At 38.1% G+C, this 22,533-nt stretch overlaps 1 protein-coding gene across 1 annotated transcript; it reads left to right on the forward strand.

The window, feature by feature from the left end:
- The first annotated feature begins 1,175 nt into the window (after nucleotides 1-1,175).
- On the forward strand, nucleotides 1,176-16,912 carry LOC110460780 (zinc finger protein 808-like). Its single transcript, XM_021513928.1, has 7 exons — nucleotides 1,176-1,240; nucleotides 3,224-3,444; nucleotides 8,052-8,223; nucleotides 8,699-8,852; nucleotides 10,447-10,495; nucleotides 11,139-11,191; nucleotides 13,789-16,912. Exons 2-7 carry the CDS (start codon nucleotides 3,227-3,229, stop codon nucleotides 16,890-16,892), a joined length of 3,750 nt encoding a protein of 1,249 aa, XP_021369603.1. The 5' UTR covers nucleotides 1,176-1,240; nucleotides 3,224-3,226; the 3' UTR covers nucleotides 16,893-16,912.
- Nucleotides 16,913-22,533: the final 5,621 nt, after the last annotated feature.

Genomic DNA, 22,533 nt, shown 5'->3' on the forward strand with positions numbered 1-22,533 from the left:
TCTCTTGACTCTAATAACTGTCACCTTTATGTATTTGATCCATTAATACAGATATAATGAGTGCTTGATATATTGATATGGGTGTCCCTGTTACCTGTTACCGGATACGTTTCAATATCAACATATAATTAAAGAGATTGAAGATTGATTTGATGTTATTTTTTTCTATTTCAAAATCACCTCTCTTGACTGCAAACTTTGCTGCCTTTATATATTTTATAAATAACTACGGATATATTCACTATAACATATCCTGTCTGATTATGATGTCCGTGCACAGGACGTATACACTATATCGTGGAATACAAAGATAAAATACTATAAATATAGTTTACTTTGTATCTCTAAACCATCTTTATTACTCTCTTGGACTGGTTCTATTTCCTCAATTAATACAACCATTTAAATGACCATATACACTGAACATTATCTTCCTTTAGTTTATAAATGAAAAATATCTACGCTATTTCCTGATAAGAATGTCCCAGATGAGGACCGTATACACTATAAAATGTAGTTATAAGATATCCAACTGTTATATCATGCTCCAAGTCCGGACGAGTTATCCTATCTTGACGGTCCTCACCAGCCCCGGTCCTGCTCAGGCCCGGTCCCAGTGAGAGACAGCGCAGCTGTCTGACGCCACTCCTTGCAAGGCTTTGATAAGGCTCCCCTAAAACAGCATCATATACTAGGTCCGACTTTATTTAATAAACGAACAACTGTGGTCCGACCGGTTCAACCGTTTAAACGAAAACGGCCGACGAGTGAGTATCTATCCATACTGCAACAGTAGGTGTTACAACCTCTTGCGAGTATTATATGAAGTGTGCACGTCTGCGCATGTTAGAAGGTAGTAGGTTATGTCTGAAAAGAAAAGTGAGGACTGGTGCGTAAAAGAATAAGTTGAGTGAACTGCATGGATGGTAGTACCGGTGACAGTAATCTCTGTTGACAAAAAAAAATGTAAAAACATACTGAATGTATTTAATACAATAACATGTTGTATTGATAGATGATATTACATATATTATAGAGTCAAGACCTGATACAACTGTAGCAAGTCGCTAGAACAAAGCATTGAAACGCGTAACAGGCATCTAACGAATTTTGGTGCGCTTAAGCGATACACACCGGACTAATATATCGTGTCAAGAAATTCCATGTGTACCAGAAACAGGAAGCGAAATTGCGCGTTCAGACCGGAACGTCCAAAGGCTGGGAAACAGGCATTAGTTCGGTATATTTCACACTATTGTCATTGCGTTACATCATGAAAAAGTCTGTCGAAAGTTTACATGTGCTGTTTTTCTATTACTCTTATGAAGGCATAACGCTTTAGATATTTTGTGTGGGAGTTGGCATCATACAGCACCGACTGCCTTTTGTGGGTCAGACTCGGTTTGTACAAAATGGCCGACATTGTTGAATCGATCATCGATAATTCTGAAACTAGAGTATGTATGTCTGTAGTCGTATTTCATGTCGATTGCTTGCAAATGTGATATTGTATGAATACATGCATTGCTTCTCTTTATGAAATGATCACATGGACCTCCATTTCACGTCGCCGTAATAGGCCTAGGCTGAGATCTGAAATATATTGAGAGGTCAAGCAGTAACGTTACTTCCCTTCAAAGTAAAAACGGGTCTCCTAAATCTGTTGTGACACTTACAAAACATGACAGTTCGAAAAAAAGCGAATTCTCCAATGTGCATGGTAATGTTGATGTAAATTAAGCATCAGCAAGTTTGTGCATTCCATACATTCCAAATTAATCTGTTACAATCGGGTCCTACCACCGCGCCCTGACGTGGTAGTACTGAAATTTATAGGAGTTGCCTCCCTTCCAAGACTTTCTTTCAATCTCCTCAGTGTCCTAGGAACACATTTAAACTTTTTTATAATTCTTGTTAAAAAAGTACTCATATTATCTTAAAGGAATATTGTTTTCCGTGTTCTGAAACTTAATTTTATCAAAAGATTAAAAAAAAATGATTGCTAAAAATTACCTTTTTTATGGATCAGGGTTGTCATTGAAATACCCAATACTATCTGGACTTCTATACGGATCAACTTTCATTTCGATATTGTGTCATAGATTCTATACTAGAAATGGAGTTTTCAAAATAATAATTGATTTCAAAATTTATCATGCTTCAGTAAAGTATATATATCAAACAAGAAAAAATCAACGGCTTTGAATCTAGAACATTGCTAACAACCTGAAAGCAATGGCTCATAGTTAAACACATTGGGAAGTTATCTCAATTCCAAGATGAAATCAACATTAATAAGGCTGTTTTAGTGAAATTGCATTCTTAAGTCACAATCAGAAAATGAAGTTCTGTGGCTACTTGTTTTAATTAATTAATTATTAACTGATACGTCCTACTAGGTACCAGGGGTCATTTTGACTGCTGAAGTTGTGTAACTAACAAATAAAAGCGGAACTACAGGACAATTTCTGAAAGTTACTTTGATTCTGAAAAAAAAACACACAAAAAATTACCCAACCAAAAATCAGGAATTTTGATGTGAAATAGCGACAGCAGTGCTATTGATTAAGATTAATTAATTTGGAAATTTGTGTATTCAAAACATTTAAAGTTTGAAATGTAAGTGGGTTTTGTTTCACATGTATATATGCTCCTTTAAGATGTAATAATTTATTAATTTAAGTAATTTAAGTGAAACAAAATTGCTCCATGTGGATCAGTTCAGCTGATGTGGAAAATAGTGTTATCAGAACTTTTCTTTTTTAGAAAATTAAAAGTAATTATGTATATATATATACATGTATGTACAGTTTAATAATTTTGTATAATTGTGTTATTAGACACATTTTTGAACCAACAGAAAGATGAAAGGAATGACTGGCGATGTGGCAACTTACTGTAACCTGTCTCCGGAGTTGCATGCATGGTGGTCTGTTCTGATGGTTATATTCAGTCTTTTCGTATTGCAGAGTTATCTTCTCTTGTGAGCAGGTATTGATTGTTATGTCATTTCTTTGTGAGAGTAACATCATAAATTTTTGAGAAAACAATGTAATTTTCTCACACAAACCAATGACGTAACAATCACTACCTGCAAACAAGAGAAGATAACTCTGCAATACGCAAAGACGGAATATACATGGGTGTGCAATAATGAGTGAAATACATCTGTATTATGAATGCTTCTTGTATTTCTAACGGAGGGTTATGTATGCTTCTTCAGATCATGGAATGGGAGGAGTCTCCCACTGCTGGTCAGAGCGACGAGGATTCCACCTCATTGGGCGCCTGTGTCCTTTGTCAGTGCTCTAACTTGCTGGAAGGACAGAACAGATGGCCGGTAACCAGTTGTGTGAGTGGTCAGACGAGGGTGGCTGATGTTCTACACAAGAAGGTGCCAAACTGCCAGTTTACTGACTGTGATGACAGTTTTGTCTGTAACAGGTAACTGAGTACTGCACTACAGTAGATAGTCCGAATTATTCTGACGTTTTATCAACTTTTTTCATATCGGTCTGTCGTCGATTAATGACGACAGACAGATATGAAAAAAGTCGATAAAACGTCAGAATAATTCGGACTATACAGTAGATTGAATATGTTGTCCTGAAAAAAATAGATCCTGTGGTAATATTTGATACTAACTTATAATTAGGTCGTCTTCTTATTGCCATATTTTTGTACACTTTCATAAGTATTGCCTATTTTTCAGTCAGATATCTTTTTTGTGTTCCAACATTTCAACTCTGGATCATGATAACAAATATGTTCATCAACTCACAATTGTCAATAGTGAAATCCTCTTTTCTGATAAGCTGGTTTTATCATTAAGGTTTTGAAAAGTGAAATAGAACAAAAAATGACATTTAAAACTACATTTTGACATTCATTCAAGGTAACAGGGTTCAAATATACCGGTATATTTTCTTAACAGTTTGATAGATGACACTAATACAATGAGTGGGATACAGCCTATTTAGTCCTTGTTGGATATTTAATGAGATTAAGATATGTCTCTAGAATATTGAATTATTTAGAAGAAAAAAACCCTAATAATTTTGATCACTTGGATGTCTGATTTCCAAGTTCTAAACTAGGGGGAGATAAGCTAGTACATGTAGTAAAATAGTTGAGAAATTCTTCATAAGAACTTAGGGGCTGGTAGCCTGTCTAAGATGTTATTTAGGGGCTGGTAGCCTGTCTAAGATGTTATTTACAATAAGGGGCTGGTAGCCTGTCTAAGATGTTATTTACAATGTTATTTAGGGGCTGGTAGCCTGTCTAAGATGTTATATACAATAAGGGTCTGGTAGCCTGTCTAAGATGTTATTTACAATGTTATTTAGGGGCTGGTAGCCTGTCTAATATGTTATTTAGGGGCTGGTAGCCTGTCTAAGATGTTATTTACAATAAGGGGCTGGTAGCCTGTCTAAGATGTTATTTACAGTGTTATTTAAGGGCTGGTAGCCTGTCTGAGATTGTTATTTACAATAAGGGGCTGGTAGCCTGTCTGAGATGTTATTTACAATAAGGGGCTGGTAGCCTGTCTAAGAAGGTATTTACAATAAGGGTCTGGTAGCCTGTCTAAGATGGTATTTACAGGTGTTGGTAGCCTGTCTAAGGTGTTATTTACAATAAGGGGCTGGTAGCCCGTCTAAGATGGTATTTACAGGGGTTGGTATCCTGTCTAAGATGTTATTTACAATAAGGGGCTGGTAGCCTACATAAGATGTTATTTATAGGGTCTGGTAGCCTGTCTAAGATGTTATATACAGGGTCTGGTAGGCTGTCTAAGATGTTGTTTTCAATAACTGCTGGTAGCCTGTCTGAGATGTTATTTACAGGTGCTGGTAGCCTGTCTAAGATGTTATTTACAGGGGCTGGTAGCCTGTCTGAGATGTTATTTACAGGTGCTGGTAGCCTGTCTAAGATGTTATTTACAGGGGCTGGTAGCCTGTCTAAGATGTTATTTACAGGTGCTGGTAGCCTGTCTAAGATGTTATTTACAGGGGCTGGTAGCCTGTCTGAGATGTTATTTACAGGTGCTGGTAGCCTGTCTAAGATGTTATTTACAGGGGCTGGTAGCCTGTCTAAGATGTTATTTACAGGTGCTGGTAGCCTGTCTAAGATGTTATTTACAGGGGCTGGTAGCCTGTCTAAGATGTTATTTACAATATCTGCTGGGTAGCCTGTCTAATATGTGGTTTACAATAACTGCTGGTAGCCTGTCTAAGATGGTATTTACAGGTGTTGGTAGCCTGTCTAAGGTGTTATTTACAATAAGGGGCTGGTAGCCTGTCTAAGATGGTATTTACAGGGGTTGGTAGCCTGTCTAAGATGTTATTTACAATAAGGGTGGTAGCCTGTCTAAGATGTTATTTACAATATCTGCTGGGTAGCCTGTCTAATATGTGGTTTACAATAACTGCTGGTAGCCTGTCAGATGTTATTTAGGGGCTGGTAACCTGTCTAAGATGTGGTTTACAATAACTGCTGGTAGCCTGTCTGAGATGTTATTTACAGGGGCTGGTAGACTGTCTAAGATATTATCTACAGGGGCTGGTAGACTGTCAAAGATATTATCTACAGGGGCTGGTAGCCTGTCTAAGATGTTATTTAGGGGCTGGTAGCCTGTCTAAGATGTTATTTACGATAAGGGGCTGGTAGCCTGTCTGAGATTGTTATTTACAATAAGGGGCTGGTAGCCTGTCTGAGATGTTATTTACAATAAGGGGCTGGTAGCCTGTCTAAGAAGGTATTTACAATAAGGGTCTGGTAGCCTGTCTAAGATGGTATTTACAGGTGTTGGTAGCCTGTCTAAGGTGTTATTTACAATAAGGGGCTGGTAGCCCGTCTAAGATGGTATTTACAGGGGTTGGTATCCTGTCTAAGATGTTATTTACAATAAGGGGCTGGTAGCCTACATAAGATGTTATTTATAGGGTCTGGTAGCCTGTCTAAGATGTTATATACAGGGTCTGGTAGCCTGTCTAAGATGTTGTTTTCAATAACTGCTGGTAGCCTGTCTGAGATGTTATTTACAGGTGCTGGTAGCCTGTCTAAGATGTTATTTACAGGGGCTGGTAGCCTGTCTGAGATGTTATTTACAGGTGCTGGTAGCCTGTCTAAGATGTTATTTACAGGGGCTGGTAGCCTGTCTAAGATGTTATTTACAGGTGCTGGTAGCCTGTCTAAGATGTTATTTACAGGGGCTGGTAGCCTGTCTGAGATGTTATTTACAGGTGCTGGTAGCCTGTCTAAGATGTTATTTACAGGGGCTGGTAGCCTGTCTAAGATGTTATTTACAGGTGCTGGTAGCCTGTCTAAGATGTTATTTACAGGGGCTGGTAGCCTGTCTAAGATGTTATTTACAATATCTGCTGGGTAGCCTGTCTAATATGTGGTTTACAATAACTGCTGGTAGCCTGTCTAAGATGGTATTTACAGGTGTTGGTAGCCTGTCTAAGGTGTTATTTACAATAAGGGGCTGGTAGCCTGTCTAAGATGGTATTTACAGGGGTTGGTAGCCTGTCTAAGATGTTATTTACAATAAGGGTGGTAGCCTGTCTAAGATGTTATTTACAATATCTGCTGGGTAGCCTGTCTAATATGTGGTTTACAATAACTGCTGGTAGCCTGTCAGATGTTATTTAGGGGCTGGTAACCTGTCTAAGATGTGGTTTACAATAACTGCTGGTAGCCTGTCTGAGATGTTATTTACAGGGGCTGGTAGACTGTCTAAGATATTATCTACAGGGGCTGGTAGACTGTCAAAGATATTATCTACAGGGGCTGGTAGCCTGTCTAAGATGTTATTTAGGGGCTGGTAGCCTGTCTAAGATGTTATTTACGATAAGGGGCTGGTAGCCTGTCTGAGATTGTTATTTACAATAAGGGGCTGGTAGCCTGTCTGAGATGTTATTTACAATAAGGGGCTGGTAGCCTGTCTAAGAAGGTATTTACAATAAGGGTCTGGTAGCCTGTCTAAGATGGTATTTACAGGTGTTGGTAGCCTGTCTAAGGTGTTATTTACAATAAGGGGCTGGTAGCCCGTCTAAGATGGTATTTACAGGGGTTGGTATCCTGTCTAAGATGTTATTTACAATAAGGGGCTGGTAGCCTACATAAGATGTTATTTATAGGGTCTGGTAGCCTGTCTAAGATGTTATATACAGGGTCTGGTAGCCTGTCTAAGATGTTGTTTTCAATAACTGCTGGTAGCCTGTCTGAGATGTTATTTACAGGTGCTGGTAGCCTGTCTAAGATGTTATTTACAGGGGCTGGTAGCCTGTCTGAGATGTTATTTACAGGTGCTGGTAGCCTGTCTAAGATGTTATTTACAGGGGCTGGTAGCCTGTCTAAGATGTTATTTACAGGTGCTGGTAGCCTGTCTAAGATGTTATTTACAGGGGCTGGTAGCCTGTCTAAGATGTTATTTACAATATCTGCTGGGTAGCCTGTCTAATATGTGGTTTACAATAACTGCTGGTAGCCTGTCTAAGATGGTATTTACAGGTGTTGGTAGCCTGTCTAAGGTGTTATTTACAATAAGGGGCTGGTAGCCTGTCTAAGATGGTATTTACAGGGGTTGGTAGCCTGTCTAAGATGTTATTTACAATAAGGGTGGTAGCCTGTCTAAGATGTTATTTACAATATCTGCTGGGTAGCCTGTCTAATATGTGGTTTACAATAACTGCTGGTAGCCTGTCAGATGTTATTTAGGGGCTGGTAGCCTGTCTAAGATGTGGTTTACAATAACTGCTGGTAGCCTGTCTGAGATGTTATTTACAGGGGCTGGTAGACTGTCTAAGATATTATCTACATGGGCTGGTAGACTGTCAAAGATATTATCTATACAGGGGCTGGTAGCCTGTCTAAGATGTTATTTAGGGGCTGGTAGCCTGTCTAAGATGTTATTTACGATAAGGGGCTGGTAGCCTGTCTGAGATTGTTATTTACAATAAGGGGCTGGTAGCCTGTCTGAGATGTTATTTGCAATAAGGGGCTGGTAGCCTGTCTGAGATGTAATTTACAATAACTGCTGGTTTCAGATGTTATACAGTACTGGAGAAGATAGTGAAAAAACAAGAGGAAGCTGCCTTGATGCGACAGGAAGGCCTTAAAGCTGAGTTAGAGCTTAAGATGCTGATGCCAGCACTGCAACTGCAAGGCTTTACTAAGGAACAACTAAATATGTCTCTGCTGAACAAAGATACAACTGAGGTAGTTAACTGAATAGTGTGGCAGCAGATCCTGGAAAATTGTTGATCCGACGACATTGTAAAAACAGCTGTATATGAAATACTCAATCTTCCAAGTGTTCTTTCTACTTAAATTTTAAAGCAGTTTGTTCCTACATGATTTCAGAATACCTGTTTGCCTATTTATTGATATTGGGAAAATATTTCTCATTAATTTTACATTTTGGGAAATAAGCACTATTTGTCTAGGGGATGCGGCCTATAATCGCCATAAAACATGGCAAAAGATACCATAGTCCAGAAACACTGTTTTTTTTATCTATTTGTTTTATATTGGCGTGATGATGAGGATGTTGAGGTAGAATGATTTGTCATGTTGTTTAATGACCTATCTTTATTATTTTAAATATACTAATTCATAAAATTTGTAAGATACGATTTTCCCCTCAAAGTGATTCCTGATGTTTGATTTCAGTATATATATTGTTTTATATTAGACTGATTATGAAGACGATAAAGTAGCATGGTTTGCCATGCTGACTGATTCCAAGTCTCAGCAACTGGTGGCTCATTGCTCAAACAGAGGGGCAGCATTTGTGGACAAAAATTGGGAAATCCTCAAGACCTTTTCACAATTTTGTTTCTCTTATAGTAAGTAGTGTGTATATCTTACTCTTCGGAATAAGAGTCATCAGTTTGGGCGGAATAATAATGGCTAAGTTTATTTTGAACACAAACAGGAATTGAAAACTTCTTTTACAAGTTTTCGAAAACATCTGTTTCCGTTGTCAAGCAAAGAGTGTAAATGACTGGTGTCTCAATTCTAAACTGTTGAAAACAAGCCACAGTATGCCTAATCAGTGAAGTCAGCTGTCAAAAGTCATAAAGACATTTCACGCAATTGCACTCTAATACTGCAGGCAGTCAGGGAGTTAAGGGGCGGGTAACATGTTGACCTATTCCGCCCCTTAGTTTTTAATTCCTGTTAATGTTCAAAATAGACTTGGCCTTTATATCTTACTTTACCTTAATGTTGCTGATTACTTGAATTTTCAGGATCATGCAGACACCCTCTTAAAGTAATTATGGTAATAAAATATTGAAATAGTATCAAGAATACGGAAGAAATGACATTCGCGATGAAATGTGTAACATTGCTAGATGTTTTCGTGTGATGTAAGAAGCAGCTCTTGAGCAGTGTAAAAAAATAAGATTAAACTTTGTAGAAATGTATACAAGTTCAAACACAAGATTTTTTGAAAGCACTATATATGAATTTTCTACATGTACTCGTACGCTAGACCTACAGTCAAGGTTGGCCGACTGGTTTGCCTCACATAAGCTATAGGTAATGGAAAAGTAAGCAGCATATTGTAGCATGCATATAACATTGCTTTCTTAAATTCACAGCACAGAGTAGATAAAAACCATTCAATCAATCATAATATAAGCAGATTATGATGTACACTCAAGTCATTTTGGGAGGAATATATTTCACGTAACATTGTCAAGTCAAAATTTTGCAGTCACTGACTATTTTTGTAACCACCAGTCTACAGGTATATTAGATAAGCACAGGAGAACCACATAATCGCAGACATGCCCAATTCATGCATGAGTTTTGTTAATCTTTCAATAAACGCATGTACGTCGGAATAGAACAAACAACTCAGATTTGGTAACAAATCAAATTGGTATTGACATTGCCTTATCATGGACATCTGGTTTAAGTTTATTCGGCTGTAAACGGGTAACCATGTCTGTGAATTGTTTTGAGTCTGTATATATTCACTTAGGAAAAAAACATGGTAATGATATTCGTTGGCTATACAATTTCGCAGTTGCTGTGAAAAAAGAGAAATTGGATCCCCCATGAATACTGTAATACCAACTTTTCATTACATGTAGCTTCTAACACAAAATAAAATTCCTGGATGCTGTATCTTTTTAATATTGACAACTTGTTTAACTCACTCGCCAATGAAGTTTCATAATTAACTATTCCAACATTTGAATTGGAAGAGTTAAGATGTGTCTTCAGGGTTGAATGAGTTAAAAGAAGTACTCATAAATGATGAAATAAGCAGTGTGAATACTGCACATATTTAAATTACTAATACTGACAGTGATAAATCCCCTTTCCCCCCCAGACATGGTATAGTTTGTGTTCCTGCACTATGTACACTACATCAAGTTTGATGATAATATTTAAACTGTATCAAATGGTTTTTTTTTTCTATCACAGACAAAGAACCCTCCACTCAGATTGACCACAACTACTCAAGCAAAGAAAGGTAGGCATTTATCTCATTTTTAGCTCTTCTATTCGAAGAATAGGAGTGCTATAGCAGTACCCACGGTGTCGCCGTCCAACTAAGTTAATTTTTTTGGGCAAGCTGTGTTTTGGTGTTTAACTCAACTGTTAATTGATTTTACATTGTAATATGGTTACAGCAATTGCTTGGAGGCTCCTTAGCAACAAATTGGACATATTTGCTCATTATTGGTCCCAAACACAAGTCTGTTGTAATTGGTTAAAGTTTTTGGGCAAAGTTCCACAGGGTAAAGTGTTTGGGCAAGGTATAGTTCTTTTGAAACCACTGGGCAGATTTCAACCAAATTTATCAGGAAGCATCCTTAGGGGAAGGGGATTCTAGATTGTACAAATGAATTCCCTGACCCCCCAGGGGACAGGTGGGCAGGGCCAAAAGGGGTAAATTTGACAGTATGCCTTTAAACGTTATCTCCTCCTAGACTATATATATGCTAACAAATAACTAGCTGTACACTGCTTTGTATGAAAGATACACTTCAGAGACAACTGCAAATCTGTAGATGTAAAGTATACACACATTTTTTTCCCAGATATTTCTGAGTACATACTGAAAGCTGAATATACTATACCTATTTGAAATTATAGATTTTATCACTTTGCAGTGCTGGTGATAGAGAGCTGATGGATCACAAAACAGATGAGCATGGAACTGCAGGTAACTCCCTATACACATTAATTAACATTAGTAGCACAAGGTTATCAAATCTTATATATGATATATAAATATGAAGGCTTTAACTCTCCACTAGGGGACAAAATTAGGTAATTTTACCTTCCAAAGACATTGTCCCTGGGTCATATCAGTGATTTGATCTCATTCTTGGGGACTTAGTTCTAAGGTCAAGACACAGAAGTGATTGACATTTGCCAAGTTCCAAGGTCAAGACACGGAAATTATTGACATCTGCCAACTCTCAAACTATATACACATGTATACAAATTACAACTAAGGTTGCTACAAAGCATCCTTGATCTATGAGACCACTCAATTGATGGAGGAAGTATGTCGCACCCCATAGATCCAGGTTCAAATAACAAAAGAAATATGCAAGTAATACAGGCGCTTCTGGCCTCTTGTTAAGTTAAAAAATATGAACTTTGTTTTGTAAATATAATAATAATTCAAGGTTCTTATATACCACTTTCTCTGATATACAGATAGATATATGTCTTGTCCTTTAAAGTGTTCTGTCAAGGGTTACAACAACGCTGTACGTAGAGTTTAATTACAGTTATCAAGGGTTACAACAACGCTGTACGTAGAGTTTGATTACAGTTATCAAGGGTTACAACAACGCTGTACGTAGAGGTTAATTACAGTTATCAAGGGTTACAACAACGCTGGACATAGAGTTTAATTACAGTTATCAAGGGTTACATCAACGCTGTACGTAGAGTTTAATTACAGTTATCAAGTGTTACAACAACGCTGTAAGTAGAGTTTAATTACAGATATCAAGGGTTACAACAACGCTGTACGTACAGTTTAATTACAGTTATCAAGGGTTACAACAACACTGTACGTTGAGTTTAATTACAGTTATCAAGGGTTACAACAACGCTGTACATAGAGTTTAATTACAGTTATCAAGGGTTACAACAACGCTGTAAGTAGAGTTTAATTACAGTTATCAAGGGTTACAACAACGCTGTACGTAGAGTTTAATTACAGTTATCAAGGGTTGCAACAACACTGTACATAGAGTTTAATTACAGTTATCAAGGGTTACAACAACACTGTACGTTGAGTTTAATTACAGTTATCAAGGGTTACAACAACGCTGTACGTAGAGTTTAATTACAGTTATCAAGGGTTACAACAACACTGTACGTTTAGTTTAATTACAGTTATCAAGGGTTACAACAACACTGTACATAGATTTTAATTACAGTTATCAAGGGTTACAACAACACTGTACATAGATTTTAATTACAGTTATCAAGGGTTACAACAACACTGTACGTAGAGTTTAATTACAGTTATCAAGGGGTACAACAACGCTGTACGTAGAGTTTAATTACAGTTATCAAGTGTTACAACAACACTGTACGTAGAGTTTCATTACAGTTATCAAGGGTTACAACAACGCTGTACGTAGAGTTTAATTACAGTTATCAAGTGTTACAACAACGCTGTACGTAGAGTTTAATTTCAGTTATCAAGGGTTACAACAACTCTGTACGTAGAGTTTAATTACAGTTATCAAGGGTTATACCAACGCTGTACGTAGAGTTTAATTACAGTTACCAAGGGTTACAACAACGCTGTACGTAGAGTTTAATTACAGTTATCAAGGGTTACACAAACGCTGTACGTAGAGTTTAATTACAGTTACCAAGGGTTACAACAACGCTGTACGTAGAGTTGAATTACAGTTATCAAGTGTTACAACACCGCTGTACGTAGAGTTTAATTACGGTTACCAAGGGTTACAACAACGCTGTACATAGAGTTTAATTACAGTTATCAAGTGTTACAACAACACTGTACGTAGAGTTGAATTACAGTTATCAAGGGTTACAACAACACTGTACGTAGAGTTTCATTACAGTTATCAAGGGTTACAACAACACTGGACGTCGAGTTTAATTACAGTTATCAAGGGATACAACAACGCTGTACGTAGAGTTTAATTTCAGTTATCAAGGGTTACAACAACACTGTACGTAGAGTTTCATTACAGTTATCAAGGGTTACAACAACTCTGTACGTAGAGTTTAATTACAGTTATTAAGTGTTACAACAACGCTGTACGTAGTGTTTAATTACAGTTATCAAGGGTCACAACAACCCTGTACGTCGAGTTTAATTACAGTTATCAAGTGTTACAACAGCGCTGTACGTAGAGTTTAATTACAGTTCCCAAGGGTTACAACAACGCTGCACGTAGAGTTTAATTACAGTTATTAAGTGTTACAACAACGCTGTACGTAGAGTTTAATTACAGTGATTGTCATTTTCCCATTGATTGATTCAAGATATTGAGAAACCTAAAATAATTGACAAAAAGTGTTAATCAGTTATTAATTTTATTTGATTAATATCATATCTGCTTTGGAGCTAATTTAAAAAAGGATAGCATTAACAATGAATTAATGTTCAATAGGAAAACTATAAAGCGATTTATATCTTTCCTTGTAATCCACCTTGAATAGGTACATTATGATGTTGTATACATGCATATTTCTCTGTAAAAATCAGCCACAAAATAAAGCTTTACATATGTTTACAAAACGGTTATCTTTCCACAGAGTTTGCTCCCTTTGTACCACTGGTTCAATCAACGTCCAGGAGGAAGAAAGCTGTTCCTGTGAAGGCGGCTTCATCACCAAGGTCTTCAGGAGAAAATGTTGTCCAACCTAAACCTGTGGCTGTCAGAGTTGGCAGGAGGAAACGGGAGGCAAAGGTAAAAAACGTGGAGCCTAGCTCTGACACAGAAGTTGACCTGATTGCTGAGTCTGCTCAACCAAAATCGCGTCGTAAAAGCACAAGATCTGCATTACGACTAAATCTCAGGACCAGGAAGGGCATAGGACCTGACAAAGACAAATCATATTCCTCTTTTGCAGGCTATTCCACTCCAAAGAAGACTGCAGCCCAAAATAAACAAAACAAGGATTTTGTTCCATCCCACATTGACGTATTTTCCCTTGATCATCCTGGAAATAAAGAAGTGTCTGAAAAAATTTTGACTACATTCCAAAAAATTGACCCAAATGAACCCTCACCAGAGACACCAAGAATTCAGTCAAAACCATGGGCCTGTTTAAGGTGTAATCATGTTACAACTTGCCGGAAACGAGCACTGCAGCACTTTAGGTTAATGCATGATCTGAGAGACCTGTGGTCACGTTTCCACGTCTGCCAGACAATGCCAGAGAAAGGCAAAGAGAATGAAGATCTGCAAGATCAGTACCGGCTCCATCGACCCTTCCTCTGTGTGCTGTGTGGTAGGGACTATGTGAACAAGTCAGCTGAATTCCACATTGCCAAAGATCACCCAGGGATAACTGCAAAACAGATACCGCTTATCATCATAAAGAAAGATGCTAATCCAAAACTGATCATTCTGTACTTGTATGGTCGATACCCCATAACCTACCTGCTTGATAGTAAAGGCCGTTTGCAAGAGATCAAGAAGGTTGACACCTCTTTGTTAAAACAGAAAGTTTCCTTTTCTTTCCAGGAAATAAAACCATCTGTTCCTATTGGTATTGATGGTGAGTGTAAGGAAGATGAGGACAACGAGAGCGTGCAGAAGTACCAGGTAGAGGTCTCCATGCATGGATGTTCTCTAGCAGACAATCAGCCAGGAAACCTGGCTATCTTTGGTAGTGAAGAGCCAAATAAACCTGCGGATGACCTGTCTATGCTTCGCACAAAGCTCCTGGAGAGAGTTGGTATTGGCAGTGGTTTACCTACAAAGAAGACGAAAATCCATTTATCAAATGAAATAGATCAGCCCAGATATACTTGCAAAGTTTGTCATGCAGCATCTAATTCCAAGAATATACAGGAGATGCATCACATCACTCATCCAAAACAAGTTGGCAAATGGGAATGTACCCTTTGTGGGGAGCGTTTTACCAAAGCTAATCTCATCCTCAATCACATAGGAACCTTCCACAACCTTCTGGCACCCCAAGCTCTGTCCCATATGAAAGCTATTGGAGTGGAATTTTCAGCAAAACTGCTATATGACCAAGAGAGAACAAAGCATTCAGATAATGAGGATGAAGGAACAAGTTCTACTTTGTCTGAGGGAGCAGGCAATCGTGAAGGTGAAGGAGATAAAAGTGTGAATGAGAATGATGAAACAGTGTGTGCCCTGCCTTCCACTGAGGATATGAATGTTTGGAAGAGACAACTTCAAGAGTTGAAATGCTGTGAATTATGTTGTAAGCCAATGAAGACCGATGCAGCATTGATGAAGCACATGAGGCTAGCGCATAAAATCAGAAACTATAGATGTCCAGTGTGCAGCATGTCTTTCATCTCCTATAGCTATCTTCTTTACCACATGGAGGAAACGCACAAAGCATCTAACTACGGGAACTATTTGTGCACGTCTTGTAACCGAGTATTTACGTGCAGAAATGATTTCCTCCACCACTGTATTAATCATATTAAAGACAACTTCAGATGCAACATATGCAATGATGTTTTGATGTCTGCAGACAAACTTAATCTTCATGTCAAAGGCCATTATCCTAAGAGGGCACTACTTGATACACCCTATGTCTGTCCAATATGCAACAAAATCATCAAGGAGAGGAAAAAGGTAGAAATGCACTTGGTCACACACTGCACCACGATGATAGAAGCGTACAGATGCACAATGTGCACAAAAACTTGTGTCACTGAACAGGGTCTGCGAATGCACATGGAGGGACACAAGAAGAATAAGGAGATGGTCTGCCATATCTGCGGCAAAGTGTTCAAACGACCCCACCGTCTACGAGATCACTTGCGAATGCATGAAAATCCTGATCCTTTCAAATGTCGAATTTGTCAAAAGATGGTCGCTTCAGAGGAGGGTATGAAAAGGCATATTGAGTCGGTGCATTCCACTACGAGGAAAAAGGAGGTTGTCTGTCATCTCTGTGGGAAAGAACTTGCCAGTAACTTTTCTTTGACCATGCACTTGAAACTGGTGCATAACCCCAACAAGGTAAAAAGGCAATTGAAAAATCGCCAGTGCCAGTATTGCAACAAGGTGTATTCTAAGCCTTATCAGTTGACCCACCACATTGATGTTCATCATGCTGGCCGGAACTTCTATCCCTGTAAATACTGCGGGGAAACATTTAGTAGCCGCTCATTGTACAGAAGGCATGTTGATATACATCCGGAATTTAAGCCCTGGCGATGCGAATTTTGTCCAGAAAAGTTTGTGTTTCAGAAAACTCTGATTGATCACATTACAAAGAATCATCCGGGCAACGAAAACACAAAAGTTGAAAAACGATTCGTGTGCAAAATCTGTGGGAATACGTACGGTAAGCTTTGGTCGTTGCGAAATCATCTGGACGTTGAACACAACGACAAACGGCAGCTGGGTAACTTCGAGAAGATAAGATATTACTGTCATTTCTGCAACCGTGGCTTCCTTTACAAGACAGGGGTCGATATTCACATGGCCAAGATGCACAAGGATGAGGTGAGCGTTGCAGAGGCTGACATGATAGCTGTGGAGGCTGTAGCTCACGAGGAAACTGTGGCAGCCGTGCAGGCAGCTACCAATGACACGTGCGTGATAGAGGCTCCAGCCACTATTACACTGGAACAAGAGGCAGCCGTGCATTTGCTGAGCCAGCTCCAATTCCAAGTAGAACAGAGTTATGTCATACAATAGAATGTCTTCTGATTGGAGATACTGAATTGTGCCAAGTCAAGTTTGAGTTACGGAAAGAGCCGACTTATGTCATTGACTAGGGTATTAGTTATTACAGTCTGTTTTCTATAGATAATATCAAGTACTTGCGAGTGTCAAGTCAGCAACAGATCTAGGCAGAGCAGAGTAACGCTGTTCACTACATTGTATGGGTGATTAATTCATGCATTTTTGCGCAGTTTTTTTTCTACGAAAACACGGATGCTCTCGGTTACATATTCCACGAGATAAATATTATATAGTAGGTGTGCTTGGAGTGATCCATCTCGAACATCTGGCTGATGATAATTCTTCACGCATATCAACAAAAGACAATCATCTCTTTAATGTTCATATTTTTCTGTTAATTGTTTTTAAGTTCTCACCATTTAGTTGACTATGTTGCAAGCGCAATAAATAAATAATATTCAATATTTTTTGATTTCGTCCAGCACATACCATGTAAGAATTTTTCTTAGTCGATATCATCGGTACACAAAATGAGTTAGTAACATACATATGTGTTTATTTGTATTCAAATATTGTGTCGGTATAGACATACAAATTAACAAGCCTCATTATGATGAGATATATCATGTAAAACAAGACAGATGAGTATGTACAATACAGAAAAGTAGTGGATTTACATGTACAGTAGATGTACACATTGGGTTAACATGTACAGTAGAGGTACACAGTGGGTTAACATGTACAGTAGAGGTACACAGCGGGTTAATGTGTATAGTAGAGGTACACAGTGGGTTATCGTGTACAGTAGAGGTACACAGTGGGTTATCGTGTACAGTAGAGGTACACAGTGGGTTATCGTGTACAGTAGAGGTACACCGTGGGTTAATGTGTATAGTAGAGGTACACAGTGTGTTAACGTGTATAGTAGAGGTACACAATGGGTAAACGTGGGTACACAGTGGGTTATCGTGTACAGTAGAGGTACACAGTGGGTTAATGTGTATAGTAGAGGTACACAGTGGGTAAACATATACAGTAGAGGTACACAGTGGGTTAACGTGTACAGTAGAGGTACACAGCGGGTTAATGTGTATAGTAGAGGTACACAGCGGGTTAATGTGTATAGTAGAGGTACACAGCGGGTTAATGTGTATAGTATAGGTACACAGTGGGTGAACGTGTATAGTAGAGGTACACAGTGGGTAAACATATACAGTAGAGGTACACAGCGGGTTAATGTGTATAGTAGAGGTACACAGTGGGTTATCGTGTACAGTAGAGGTACACAGTGGGTTATCGTGTATAGTAGAGGTACACAGTGGGTTATCGTGTACAGTAGAGGTACACAGTGGGTTATCGTGTACAGTAGAGGTACACATTGGGTTATCGTGTACATTAGAGGTACACAGTGGGTTATCGTGTACAGTAGAGGTACACCGTGGGTTAATGTGTATAGTAGAGGTACACAGTGTGTTAACGTGTATAGTAGAGGTACACAATGGGTAAACATGGGTACACAGTGGGTTATCGTGTAAAGTAGAGGTACACAGTGGGTTAATGTGTATAGAAGAGGTACACAGAGTGTTTACGTGTATAGTAGAGGTACACAATGGGTAAACGTGTACAGTAGAGGTACACAGTGGGTTAATGTGTACAGTAGAGGTATTTAGTAGTGGGTTAACATGTACAGTAGAGGTACACAGCGGGTTAATGTGTACAGTAGAGGTACACAGTGGGTTAACGTGTATAGTAGAGGTACACAGTGAGTTAGTCTGTATAGTAGAGGTACACAGTGAGTTAGTCTGTACAGTAGAGGTACACAGCGGGTTAACGTGTACAGTAGAGGTACACAGAGGGTTAACATATACAGTAGAAGTACACATTGGGTTAACACGTACAGTAGAGGTACACAGCGGGTTAACCTGTATAGTAGAGGTACACAGTGAGTTAGTCTGTACAGTAGAGGTACACAGTGGGTTAACGTGTACAGTAGAGGTACACATTGGGTTAACATGTACAGTATAGGTACACAGTGGGTTAACATATACAGTCGAGGTACACAGTAGTGGGTTAAGATGTTCAGTAGAGATACGCAATTAAATGAAATATACACTCCGATCTTGTTTTATTATGTTCTTGAACTAACTGATATTGTATCTGAATGTAATGCCTGTGAAAGTTCTTTTCCCGTTTTTGTTTCATATATTTAGAAAAAAAAAGTCTGGTTGTTTATCGCAGATTTTGTTAAAGTTTATCATTTTCTTAATTTTGCTAACATTAGGTCTGTTACTATCCATGTTAGATCTACATTTAACTTGTGCTGTGTATAGTCATGAATACAGTGATACTGTAATTGACATATTAGTATATTGAGTAATTTTTCAACTTTTCTGTTTTCACGAACCAACCGATCCCGCCCGCGGAAGATTGTAGCAACGTTTTCAGCAAAAGGTTGAGACACATGTTCTGAGCGAGTACGCTGATTGCTATCGTGTATTATTTGTGAGTTATGTTGTATGATTGGAAAAAGCAAGAGACAAGTACATTTTGTAGAGATGAAAACGTAAGTTGGTGTGCTAGTACATTTATTAATCAAACGGCTACAATGTTATGCAGTAAATATACCTAGGTTATATTTTTGGAACCTGAACCATTCATTATGACGTCAGAACTAAGTACTTGCCGTCTTTTCATGGTATTGTGACCTCGCATGAAATGCAGGAGACCTGACGTCAATACAGTTACGTTGAAGTCTTGACCGGTGGTCAGATGGTATCTACGGCTATATGAACTGGTGGCCGTCTTAATTATGATATGAACAGGTGGAATGCTTATTCAGGTTTGATTATTTCCATGGTCGTTTTACTGATGATTCTCATTTAAAACGACTAAAGGAAAAAATATCACGTATTTGCTGACTTCATTGAGGTCATTGTGATTTTAACATACAATTGCTATTGTTGTGCTAATATGATATTAAACCAGCTTGTTGCGATTTAAAATTATTTCAACATTATGATTACTCATTATCAATACTACAATGTACATATGTCATGAGCGCGCTGTGGACGTTTTAGCTCCAATATAGTGTCTGCTTTGAAATTCAAAATCATCTTCGTTTTATTCCATTTTAGCCTATAAATTTAAGATGCAAATCTAATTTCATTAATTAATAAATTTTTGTTAAATTGTTTAGCAAGTCCAGGTATTAGATTGGAGACATTAAGGATCCCTGCCCTACTGCATCGTGTTTTTTTTCTACAGTTGATTTAGGTTTCGTTTATTTCATATCTATTATTTCCCATAAGTATTCCCGCTAGGTACGGTTTCCGTTTTAGAAAAGATTTATCAAAAGCTGTATTTATGTCGAAAAAAAACCTGTTTCAAATATTTTGAAACAATTTTGGGCAGGGGTATGGGCATCCTAACGCATATTTCACAATTACTCCACACCTAATTTCAATAAAAGTTATTCGACAATTTTGAACCAACTATAAGTTTCTTATTGTTTTGAAGATAGCGTATATGTGCTACCAAATGCAGCTGGGCAATCAGGTGATGTAACGGTAGAACGTCGTCACCTGTATTGGTGACAGCTTGGTGCCTGCTGATTGGTTCATTTTAAGGCAACCCTCGTCTCATTTGACAAATTCGTCTATTAACAAATATGTTAGTTATGCGAGAAAGATGTTAACGTTCTAATATTTTCTTAAATAAGCGTTCCTTGATCTATTATTGAAGCCTCGTTTCAAGTTGTTGCAATTTTTTTAACAAAATGTCTGTTTTTGTTTATTCGTTTTTCTTAAGAATCCATTGATTGTTTTGGAGTTTTTGTGTTCGACATTTATGTTACGACATGTTCAAAGTACAGTTATGTAATGATGGGTGTGTATTCAAAACAGAATGTAGATTACATTCTCATCAGTTCATGCTATTTTCTTAATAAACAATTACTTCTTTACCTGTGTACGTATTGTAGCTGTTGTCGTTCATTAAAATTCATCCAATTCAGTTAGTCCAGAACGAGGATATTGAGGTCTAAATCTGGCAACAGTATCACTTCCACTGAATAAATGAAAATCATTTCTCCACAAAACTGGGTAGCAAGATAGCAATATGGACAACTAAACAACGAAATAGAACGGGATGCACTCGGTTACATTGGGCCGCTATATACTCATACTCGGTGTTACTTATGTTAAACCAGAAACTCACCAGTTTTTATGCAAACAGGATGTGGTTTGTCGTGTAGGATTGATACTTGGTACTGTTGCTAGATTGGCCACAAACCGACAATGAATGAATAAATAATCTTTATTTATCGTCGTGTATATTGTCAACAGCAAACATAAGCTTTTATTACGACGCNCCCCCGAACAAACCGAAGCCAAATACGCATAATCGTATTGAACATATCGGGTAACATAAGTAATGAACAGGCGAGCCTATTCGAGCCCTTTGGCAATGTTATCAGCAACATCTAAATGACCTCTACCCTTTACGACGCGGTGTTTTGCAGTTTGTTGATAAGAGGGGAATAAACAAGCATGGTTATGGTGTAAGTACTTGATATTGTGCGAGGTTGAGTAATTCTGTACTTAGCTTGGACACACGACTTGCACCAAACACTTGGCAGCGCGTGCTGTGTTGTGCATCCACTTGAGAATCTTAACAGATCTTGTTCCAATGGTCAAGTTTAATACTGTATATCTACATTTGCCCTGCATCTGCAATGCATTGAGAAGGCAAATGTTATGAGACTATAACAACATTTGCTGTTATCACGTCATCGATCTCTATTGTGGCGTCATCTATTTCATAGTTGTCGACACTTAGTTTCTAGTTCAAAGAACTGTTCGAAATGACTAAATAAAACGTAGATAATGAATATTTTAACAAATATTGTTATGATCCTATATAACACACATTTATATTCCCGAAAAACTTACATGAAGCTCTGTCGGGGTTTATTAAGTTTGTCATCAATAGCAATGTGTGTTATAACAATATTTGCTTATACATTCATTACTTAAATAAATATCAACTTCGTCACGCGGGCACCCACTTCTGTTAAATTAGGTCGTTTTATTTTAGTAGGTGGATTTTCGAAATTTCATCCTTTTAGATATGAGTTCAGCTATTTGTTTTAACGTATATACAAGTATAATGATAGTTTCAAACATCCTTATATGCTTTAGCAAAGAGCAAAACTATGATAATGGACAGCTACGGGTACTCATTGTACCTTCTACAATAAGAACAAAGGATGATGTCATAACTGTGTTTTAAAAGCAGAGAAAAGCCGGAGTTCCTAGGGAAATACCACCGACCTGCGGCCAGTACCTGGCGACTGCCCCAAGTACATTTTGTGTAGGCCTCGAACCCGCGAACCAGTGGGGGAGGGCTGGTAATCATAGACGACAAAAGCTACTCAGCCACCGCGGACCCGCCATTTGAGTTGTTAGGACGCATTTACACGATCACAGTTGTTCGGTCAGGTAAGCCGTGAAACGCATATTAGTTAAGGCCCATTCTGCTAGTTAAACAGACATGAATCTTTAGCATTCAAGATACTTAAATTGATTTTATGAGACTTTTACTAATTCTATTTAAAAATTGTCCTTCAAACCCCGACAAACTATGTTTCTTAATC

This window comes from Mizuhopecten yessoensis, unplaced genomic scaffold (assembly GCF_002113885.1).
Source record: "Mizuhopecten yessoensis strain PY_sf001 unplaced genomic scaffold, ASM211388v2 scaffold1379, whole genome shotgun sequence".
NCBI classification, from domain to species: domain Eukaryota; kingdom Metazoa; phylum Mollusca; class Bivalvia; order Pectinida; family Pectinidae; genus Mizuhopecten; species Mizuhopecten yessoensis.

Coding starts and splice junctions, on each gene's coding strand:
- LOC110460780 (XM_021513928.1), top strand. CDS start 3,227: ATGGAATGGGAGGAGTCTCCCACTGCTGGTCAGAGCGACGAGGATTCC. Junction 3,445..8,051: donor GACAGTTTTGTCTGTAACAG/GTAACTGAGTAC, acceptor TGCTGGTTTCAG/ATGTTATACAGTACTGGAGA. Junction 10,496..11,138: donor AACTACTCAAGCAAAGAAAG/GTAGGCATTTAT, acceptor ATCACTTTGCAG/TGCTGGTGATAGAGAGCTGA.